At 44.1% G+C, this 10,820-nt stretch overlaps 1 protein-coding gene across 1 annotated transcript in view; it reads right to left on the bottom strand.

The window, feature by feature from the left end:
* LOC111967064 (annexin A6-like) overlaps nucleotides 1–8,071 on the bottom strand; it is a 38,295-nt gene extending 30,224 nt beyond the window's left edge. Inside the window, 5 exon segments of the mRNA XM_070444638.1 lie at nucleotides 425–566; nucleotides 568–601; nucleotides 1,540–1,624; nucleotides 6,461–6,505; nucleotides 7,989–8,071. Coding sequence (XP_070300739.1) covers nucleotides 425–566; nucleotides 568–601; nucleotides 1,540–1,624; nucleotides 6,461–6,469 — 270 coding nt within the window. The 5' untranslated portion in view covers nucleotides 6,470–6,505; nucleotides 7,989–8,071.
* Nucleotides 8,072–10,820: the final 2,749 nt, after the last annotated feature.

Raw genomic sequence — 10,820 nt, 5'->3', positions numbered from 1 at the left:
GAAGGAGAGATTAGGAAACACAAACGGGAAATGTTCTAGTATGTTGACGATAGAACAACACAAATGGGAAATGTTAGCTAACGTTAGTATAAAACAACACCAACATGGGAAATGTTAAGCTAAGTGTATCAACAAAACTATTTCCCTTGATGGCAATGCACCTCTGGAATTTAACTAAGAATGTATTGTACCTTCTAATAAATGGCACACTGAATTGTGCAATTTTGTATATAGTCAAATTTGACACCGGTGGTTTTAGCTGGTACTGATCCAGTATTTAACTGGTATTAACTATGATCATAGAGTGGTCACAGTAACAATGGGTACTTTCTGGTATTTATCTCAAAGCATTCAACACCAAATGATATATAGTGATGTTTATGTACATGAATCCCCCCTCCCCCTAAAAAAATATATGATTTCAATGCAATCCAGGTCCAGCTCTGGAAAGGTACAGAAACGTGAGGATAGACGTTATGTTAGATGTTATGATGTGATGTTCCTGTACCTTCCCATAGCTAGACTTGTACGCCTGTACAATCTCCTGTCTCTGAGATTGCTTCTGCAGTGACCAAATCCAAGATGGCCTCCTTGTCGCTGCCTGCAGAGCAAAGAGGAAGATCAACAGTAACATCATTAGTAACATTTGACTTTAGAACCTTGTAAGCCAGGGCTGTCCAACCCTGTTCTGGAGAGCTACACCACTGAAATAGAATGATTCTAATCTATTCCTATGAGCTACCCTCCTCTATATTTTTGCTCCAACCCCCATTGTAACTAACCTGATTCTTATCAAACCTGCAAATTCACCAGAATCAGGTGTGCTAGATTAGGGTTAGAGTGAAAACTTACAGGAGGGTAGCTCTCCAGGAACAGGGTTGGAGTTTTAAACATACAGGACGGTAGCTCTCCAGGAACAGGGTTGGAGTTAAAACCTACAGGAGGGTAGCTCTCCAGGAACAGGTTGGAGTTAAAACCTACAGGAGGGTAGCTCTCCAGGAACAGGGTTGGAGTTAAAACCTACAGGATGGTATCTCTCCAGGAACAGGGTTGGAGTTAAACCTACAGGAGGGTAGCTCTCCAGGAACAGGGTTGGAGTTAAAACCTACAGGAGGGTAGCTCTCCAGGAACAGGGTTGGAGTTAAACCTACAGGAGGGTAGCTCTCCAGGAACAGGGTTGGAGTTTTAAACATACAGGACGGTAGCTCTCCAGGAACAGGGTTGGAGTTAAAACCTACAGGATGGTATCTCTCCAGGAACAGGGTTGGAGTGAAAACCTACAGGAGGGTAGCTCTCCAGGAACAGGGTTGGAGTTAAAACCTACAGGAGGGTAGCTCWCCAGGAACAGGGTTGGACAGCCCTGTTCTAAACAGCCCTGAATACTGGTGTTGGAGTTGTGTATCTCTAGCCTGGTTAATAAAACCAGACAGAACTGAAGTAAACTGAAACAAAGTGCAGTGCAGTGTTCTGTTTGGTTTTACCAGGCTAGCGTACCCCTGCCCTACAGTGGATCTTGAGCGTAGCTACAGTGTTACTCACCGATGCCTTTCATGGCATTGTAGAGCGTCTCTGCATCTACACTGGCATCAAAGTCTGGAGCATCGGTTACTGTGCCTCGGAACCCCTAGAAAAATATTCATGATATTTTATCCACTTTATCAGGTCAGTTGTTAAAGAACACATTTTCATTCATAACAATGAGTTTCAGAGCAGGGGGGAAAAGGTTGATTGAGCCAACTGGAAGCTTGGTATGACTAGTTGGGCATAGAAGAATGAATGAGGGGCCAGGAATTGCTCTGGGGCTATCCCAGGTTTAATTAAAGTCACGGGGAAGTGAGGGGTTGTGGGTGTGTTTGTGGGCTGTGTGGGAGTATGTGATGGCCTTTGAGGGGCTGTGTGCGTGTACAGGGGGCAGGAAGGGGCTGTGTGGGTGAACAGGGAGCAGGAAGGGGCTGTGTGGGTGAACAGGGAGCAGGAAGGGGCTGTGTGGGTGAACAGGGGGCAGGAAGGGACTGTGTGGGTGTACAGGGGGCAGGAAGGGACTGTGTGGGTGTACAGGGGGCAGGCAGGGGCTGTGTGGGTGAACAGGGAGCAGGGAGGACTGTGGCTGCAGTCTCTGTGGCCAAGCCTGCCCTGAGCAGAGGGCTGACAGACAGCTGACACCAGTCTGCCCCCCTGCCTACAGCTGCCCCCTCCAGAACAGCAGTGTGTGTGCTGGGAGGAACGGGGAGTCAGGTTACACACACAGAGACCTGCTCACTCTGCAGGGGTCTGACACGGCTTCAGAGAAGCTGACTTCAAATCAATACAGTAACAATGAAACACAATACAGCCGCCAGGACTGCAATTCAATCAAATATGCAGTGCGGAAAATACCCGTGTTCATATGACGTGAAAATACACATTGACGATCACGTGATAAACAAGAACCAAATAAACAGCTCAGAGACTATAGATCTGTCTTGAAGAATCCCCAGCCTATTTCTGATATGTATTTCTTATCCTGTATCTGAGAAACATATCCATTCAGCTGCTGTTTCTGTGGAGATTCTTTCTGCTGCATTGAGGCACACAGCCAATGTCTCCTACCCAGAAATCCAGACAGCCAGACAGCCAAGGAGGCCACTGCCCATGCTCAGATGTGCCCCTACTACAGCTCTACCATAGAGACCATCACTCCCCAGGACAGCTGGGAGGTATCACCCACATAGCAACAGGACCAAACCAATGAGCCTATAGCAACGGTCCTTTCAGCAAACAGACTGTTCAAGCAGCAAATAAGGGTAGTAGAACATAGATAATAATCACAGTATGTTCAGATGATACAAGTGAATTACTAGAGCTATTTGTTTTGATGCTAAAACTAAACTACAGCAGTGCTTGGCTGCTTGCAACTTCCATCCAGACACTGCACTATCCTTGGCACCAGTCTGTCTGTGCTATGCCTAACTTGTCGTTTGTTTTGCTACTCTGGTGTAGCTAATAACATGCTCCAACCAACAGATCCAGCAGAACCGCAAAGGACAWGGTCTAGCAGGGCCATCCTTGGACATGGTTTTGATATTAGATGGTCTAGCAGAGCCATCCTTGGACATGGTTTTGATACTAGATGGTCTAGCAGAGCCATCCTTGGACATGGTTTTGATTACTAGGATGGTCTAGCAGAGCCATCTTGGACATGGTTTTGATACTAGAGAGTCTAGCAGGGCCATCCTTGGACATGGTTTTGATACTAGATAGTCAGCAGAGCCATCCTTGGACATGGTTTTGATACTGAGAGTCTAGCAGAGCCATCCTTGGACATGGTTTTGATACTAGAGAGTCTAGCAGAGCCATCCTTGGACATGGTTTTGATACTAGATAGTCTAGCAGAGGCCATCCTTGGACATGGATTTGATACTAGAGAGTCTAGCAGAGCCATCCTTGGACATGGTTTTGATATTAAATAGTCTAGCAGGGCCATCCTTGGACATGGTTTTGATACTAGATAGTCTAGCAGGGCCATCCTTGGACAGGATTTGATACTAGATAGTCTAGCAGAGCCATCCTTGGACATGGTTTTGATATTAAATAGTCTAGCAGGGCCATCCTTGGACATGGTTTTGATATTAGATAGTCTAGCAGGGCCATCCTTGGACATGGTTTTGATACTAGATAGTCTAGCAGGGCCATCTTGGACATGGTTTTGATATTAAATAGTCTAGCAGGGCCATCCATGGACATGTTTTTGAATATAGATAGTCTAGCAGGGCCATCCTTGGACATGGTTTTGATATTAAATAGTCTAGCAGGGCCATCCTTGGACATGGTTTTGATATTAAATAGTCTAGCAGGGCCATCCTTGGACATGGTTTTGATATTAGATAGTCTATCAGGGCCATCCTTGGACATGGTTTTGATACTAGATAGTTATCAGGGCCATCCTTGGACATGGTTTTGATACTAAATAGTCTAGCAGGGCCATCCTTGGACATGGTTTTGATACTAGATAGTCTATCAGGGCCATCCTTGGACATGGTTTTGATATTAGATAGTCTAGCAGGCCATCCTTGGACATGGATTTGATATTAGATAGTCTAGCAGGGCCATCCTTGGACATGGTTTTGAATACTAGATAGTCTATCAGGGCCATCCTTGGACATGGTTTTGATATTAGATAGTCTAGCAGGGCCATCCTTGGACATGGTTTTGATATTAGATAGTCTAGCAGGGCCATCTTGGACATGGTTTGATATTAGATAGTCTAGCAGGGCCATCCTTGGACATGGTTTTGATATTAGATAGTCTAGCAGGGCCATCCTTGGACATGGTTTTGATATTAAATAGTCTAGCAGGGCCATCCTTGGACATGGTTTTGATATTAAATAGTCTAGAGGGCCATCCTTGGACATGTTTTGATATTAGAATGTCTAGCAGGGCCATCCTTGGACATGGTTTTGATATTAAATAGTCTAGCAGGGCCATCCTTGGACATGGTTTTGATACTAGATGGTCTAGCAGAGCATCCTTGGACATGGTTTTGATACTAGATGGTCTAGCAGAGCCATCCTTGGACATGGTTTTGATACTAGATGGTCTAGCAGAGCCATCCTTGGACATGGTTTTGATACTAGAGAGTCTAGCAGGGCCATCCTTGGACATGGTTTTGATACTAGATAGTCTAGCGAAGCAATCCTTGGACATGGTTTTGATACTAGAGAGTCTAGCAGAGCCATCCTTGGACATGGTTTTGATACTAGAGAGTCTAGCAGAGCCATCCTTGGACATGGTTTTGATACTAGATAGTCTAGCAGGGCCATCCTTGGACATGGATTTGATACTAGAGAGTCTAGCAGAGCCATCCTTGGACATGGTTTTGATATTAAATAGTCTAGCAGGGCCATCCTTGGACATGGTTTTGATACTAGATAGTCTAGCAGGGCCATCCTTGGACATGGATTTGATACTAGATAGTCTAGCAGAGCCATCCTTGGACATGGTTTTGATATTAAATAGTCTAGCAGGGCCATCCTTGGACATGGTTTTGATATTAGATAGTCTAGCAGGGCCATCCTTGGACATGGTTTTGATACTAGATAGTCTAGCAGGGCCATCCTTGGACATGGTTTTGATATTAAATAGTCTAGCAGGGCCATCCTTGGACATGGTTTTGATATTAGATAGTCTAGCAGGGCCATCCTTGGACATGGTTTTTGATATTAAATAGTCTAGCAGGGCCATCCTTGACATGGTTTTGATATTAAATAGTCTAGCAGGGCCATCCTTGGACATGGTTTTGATATTAGATAGTCTAGCAGGCCATCCTTGGACATGGTTTTGATATTAGATAGTCTAGCAGGGCCATCCTTGGACATGGTTTTGATATTAGATGTCTAGCAGAGCCATCCTTGGACATGGTTTTTGATACTAGATAGTCTAGCAGAGCCATCCTTGGACATGGTTTTGATACTAGATGGTCTAGCAGAGCCATCCTTGGACATGGTTTTGATACTAGAAGTCTAGCAGGCCATCCTTGGACATTGTTTTGATACTAGATAGTCTAGCAGGCCATCCTTGGACATGGTTTTGAATACTAGAGAGTCTAGCAGAGCCATCCTTGGACATGGTTTTGATACTAGAGAGTCTAGCAAGAGCCATCCTTGGACATGGTTTGATACTAGATAGTCTAGCAGGGCCATCCTTGGACATGGTTTTGATATTAGATAGTCTAGCAGGGCCATCCTTGGACATGGTTTTGATATTAAATAGTCTAGCAGGGCCATCCTTGGACATGGTTTTGATATAGATATCTAGCAGGGCCATCCTTGGACATGGATTTGATACTAGATAGTCTAGCAGGGCCATCCTTGGACATGGTTTTGATATTAAATAGTCTAGCAGGGCCATCCTTGGACATGGTTTTGATATTAGATAGTCTAGCAGGGCCATCCTTGGACATGGTTTTGATATTTAGATAGTCTAGCAGGGCCATCCTTGGACATTGGTTTTGATATTAGATAATCTAGCAGAGCCATCCTTGGACATGGTTTTGATATTAGATAGTCTAGCAGGGCCATCCTTGGACATGGTTTTGATATTAGATAGTCTAGCAGGGCCATCCTTGCAAATCTCCTCTTGTTGACTGTACTTTCAGAGCTTACGTGAGCGGAACCTGGGTGTCCGAGAGACTAGGTATTAGATAGAGAAGCGGGCCTGCCGTATGCCTTCCGGAGCTCTCTCTGTGTGTCTGTCAATGGCATGTCCAGGTTGCCAGAGGGAAGTGACACCTTATACTAGCCTGCTGCCATTACAATAAACAGACGCCCCAAGGCCGACGACTGCTCATCTGACCCCTCCTCTGTCCTTACCTCATTATCATACAGTCATTATGGAATAGGACATGTTTATCCTTATAGCTTTACTGTAGCTACACATAGCACTGAGAGAATGGCAAAGAGACAGGATTATGATTTTGACTTACCATTCCCATATTTGGTCTTTTAAGGATATGCAGGAAACAATCAACCTGCAAGACAAGATATGTAAGAAGCAGAAATGAGAAAAGAGAAACATTGTGACATGCTGTTTAAGATGGTATCAATAGCAACCAATCAAATGTATTTATAGAGCCCTTTTTACAACTCACAGTTGTCACAAAGTGCTTTTAACAGAAACCAAGGGGTGGCCAGTCCTCTTCTGGCTGTGCCATCTTATCGATCCTAACTGTCAACGTTTACATGATATGATTGTGATCAACGTGTATGGCCGGATGAACAAAGAGATGCTATTGGACCATAGGCTAATGAAAATATACTTGATATGTCATTGATTGGTGGTGGTCAGGGTTCTGCTCTTTCAGCACAACACCATCCACAGAACCAGCACTAGAGAAGACTGCATTGGAAGATCAAAATACTGTTTCATAATAAAAGTCACTAGTAGGCTTGCTATAGAATTATGCAGGGAGAAGAGACAAGGGGGACCACCCACATGCTGACGCGTTCGAGGTAAATGTAGGGTGGTTGGCTTATGGCCTAGTAGTTAAAGCATAGCCACGTTTTCCACAGGAAAAATGTTGGCTGCTTCCTCTCCTGCAGTTCAGTAAGGCTACAGTGATCCCTTTCAGAGTGGTAGTTAGCTTTAGCATCTGGTGAGGTGGAGAAAGGGACATAGAACATCTAATAATGAAACATCTACTTTTACAAAGGTAAGGTTAGGTTAAACTTGTTCTGACACTCTTYTTGAACTGTTTTGTAGCATCTCAACGTTGAACCAAAGTATGATGATGGATTGTACAGTAGATGGAAAAACAGTGTAGCTTAAGAAATTGTGTATAAGTAAAGGGAATGCTGTTGGACTTCCAAATGAGAGTCATTCAGATTCTCATAAAGAATATATACTGCAGGAGAAGCACTCAGTGAGGACAGGCTGTCTGGCATAGCACGCAGTTGTGCAGTCAGTTGTACGATTTCTGAGAGTTTCTCCATTAGTGAGGATATGAGATAAACAATCTTAGAAAAGTATCTTAGTTTGTTTAAGATAAGCCCACAGCAGTGTTCAGTCTCCTAAAATAGTTCGATCCACAATCCCTATAGCCACAGAATGTCCACGACCACACCCCATCTCCCAGTCTCCCACCCCAAACAAATTATACAACTTTATATTCATAAAGCGTAACTTAGAATTTGACTATTTACACAATGGACATCAATGATAAACATGACTCATGTCTATGTTCAATCCATTGCTTTACATTGACAACATTTCTCCACTCTTTTCTCTATGTTGTTCTTTACACTTCTTGGTTTGTAAAATGGGACTGTCTGTTTATTAGTCTCATATCACAAAACTTGCTATTATACGCTTGGTCTAGGCTAATAATAGCCTAAACAAACCGTTATAGCTCCGTTATTGTCTTTACGTGACTTGCGACAACATTATCTTAGCCTATATTGGTTGAGCATTTGACACTATAAGGAAACTCGTTACAATGCAAAATGCAAACTCACCTCTTTTACAGAACTAATTTGATCCAAATCAACCCGCGCCGCAGTGCTGACCTCCTCTCTCCTGCGTGTTGCCCGGTGTTGAAACAGCCAGCTGTCTTATTCCGTGTCCTCGAGCTGACGTAATAACTGCGGCGCTCACCGGCAGTGCGTCAAAAAGAGTTTCCCTTTCAAACAGCGAGCCCTTCCACACTGAATAAAAAATGGTTTTACGGTAAATGAACAAAGATGTAAACAACTAATTTACTTGTGCTGTTTGGTCTTTCTGGACGCTCCATATACCCACTAAGCATGGACCTTCTTTTAGGACTTATTTTTGGTCCTGTCAGGTCAAAGAGGGATGCAATTGCAGCCAGCAATTCAGGGTGTTCCTGCATGTGGGAATTCTGGCATCTGCTGGAAACACTCTTTATACTTCTATTGGTCCATTTTTAATCTAGGACAGGAGGGAGGTGGGGCCGGTCCAGTACAGTAGGTGGCTTTAATGCACAATAACGTTGGATGCCAGCCGCCGATAAACCTCACAGAAGAAGGGGCGGAGGTGACAATGGTAGCTAGCAAGCCGTACACCGGTAGACAGTGTCCTTCGTCCCAGCCTGTCGGCCACTGTTTTCCTGCAGTTCTGTTAATGACTACGAGGTCAGGTGTTCGGCAGGCAGGAGCGAAGGACACTGTCTAACGGACACTGCCAGCTGGTCCGGTACACAGCAGGCGGAATCGACACAGTGTACTAGCTAGCTAACTAGCAGGCGACTGGTAGACAGTGTCCTTCGTCCCCGCCTGTTGGGCACGGTTTTCTCCGGGAACACAGCTAGCAAGCTAGCACACGGCGTAACTAGCAAGCTAACTAGTTAGCTAACACACAGTGCCTGCTGTGCTAGCGGTAGGCGGGGGTGACCGGTAGACAGTGTCCTTCGCCCCCGCCTGTCGGGCACTGTTTTCCAGCAGTTCTGTTAACGCAGGTGTTCGGCAGGTAGGAGCGAAGGACACTGTCTACCGGTGTCACTCCCGCTAGCTAGCAAGGAGGACTCTGGGAAGCGGGGGCGCGAGAAAACTCAGATAATACTTTTATTTCCCTTTTGACCCACATTCAAACGTGTCATGTCGTGCTCGGGTGGGGGGTGGGGGGGGAGGGGGCATTCATCCAGGGACCAATGGGATGCTCGAACGCCCTGAATTGCGGGCTGCAGTTGCACACTATTGTCCGGTCGGGTGTAGTGGATATTTAAAATGACCCATAATGAGGAGAGACAATGTCAATCACCTTTGAGGATATTTACTTTATTAAAAACGTATTGATAAGGGGAGCGGCTCACACCACCCACAAAGTGAATAGAGTGGAAGCCCACTGGGTGGAGTGAGCCTCTGGGTAATATACCATCTCAGGATAGGTGCGACATCCTTTACCTGTATTTAACTAGGCAAGTCAGTTATTTACGATGATGGCCTCACCCAGCCAAACCCGGACGACGCTGCCCCGCCCTATGGGACTCTCCCAATTGTGGTCGAATGTGATACAACCTGGGTTTTGTAGTATCTGGGATCTACATCTGTTTATATTAGTTACTATGCTGTTACTAAGCAGTGATGTATTACGACAGTGTTACGTTACTACACCTAATAGGAAATGCACATGCGCACGAGTGTGCCCGGGAACTGTAGAGCACGAGAGGTTTTGACTAAAGGAAAACTAACTACTCCCGTCTCCTGCCTAATGATTTCTCCACAACACAAATATTACAGGTTTGAACCAGGGACTGTAGTGGCGCCTCTTGCACTAAGATGAAGTGCGCCACTCGGGAGCCCCTAACCCCACACATCCTTTGCCAGCACTTTACCAGTTGTTTTGTTCAGTACTAAGAACTTAAAAGGACATATGTTGTTACTTAGTCTCCACCTTGCTAAAATAGGGAACTAGGGGACAATCTCTGGTTGAGAGAATGCCAAGAGRGRGCAAAGCTGTCAAGACAAAGGGAGGCTATTTGAAGAAACTCAAATATAAAATATATTTTGATTTGTTTAACACTTTTTTGATTACTTTATGATTCCAAATATGTGTATTTCATAGTTTTGAGTCTTCACTATAATTCTACAATTTAGAAAATAGTCAATTTAAAGAAAACCCTTGAATGAGTAGGTGTTCTAAAACGTTGACCGGTCGTGTATGTGGACGAGCATTGTCAGAGTGTCATAGACTAAGATACAGTAGAATAGAATAGAATACAGTGTAGACATATGAGATGAGTAATGCAAGATATGTAAACATTATTAAAGTGACTAGTGTTCCATTTATTAAGTGGCCAGTGATTTCAAGTCTATTTTCATTGCAGCAGCCTCTAATGTGCTAGGGATGGCTATGAAACATTATTATTAATTGAGAACGTACTTTATGTTCAGTTGAAATATCCATAGAATACATGACCAAAAAAAACTAGTATTTTCAACATTGTAAATTATGTTTTTTCAACTTTCATTCAGAACCCGAAAATGAAATCTGATTTCAACGTCCGTAAAATATTTATTTTCAACTTTAATTCAAAACTAAAATGAACCTGATTTAAATTATGCATATTATGTTACGTCTACCTCTGTCCAGTTGCATGCAGAGGACACACCTCCACCTGAGTGATGTTGCAATCATGTTTAGGTTTTAGAGGAGACAGAATTAAACAACATGCAGGGCCTTCTGTACAACCATATTCAGATCTACTATTCGCTGTTATAATAGTTTGAACCTTAGTGAGAGAGAGGAGAGGTATGATTGGTGGTTGTGAGCTGTGAGGCCTACCGGTTTGTGACTTTGCCAGAGCTGAGCATTCTGTGTGAGAGGATTGT

This window comes from Salvelinus sp. IW2-2015, linkage group LG8 (genome assembly GCF_002910315.2).
Source record: "Salvelinus sp. IW2-2015 linkage group LG8, ASM291031v2, whole genome shotgun sequence".
Classification (NCBI taxonomy): domain Eukaryota; kingdom Metazoa; phylum Chordata; class Actinopteri; order Salmoniformes; family Salmonidae; genus Salvelinus; species Salvelinus sp. IW2-2015.
The sequence above is the reverse complement of the archived record's forward strand: the minus strand, read 5'-3'. Positions and strand labels throughout refer to the sequence as shown.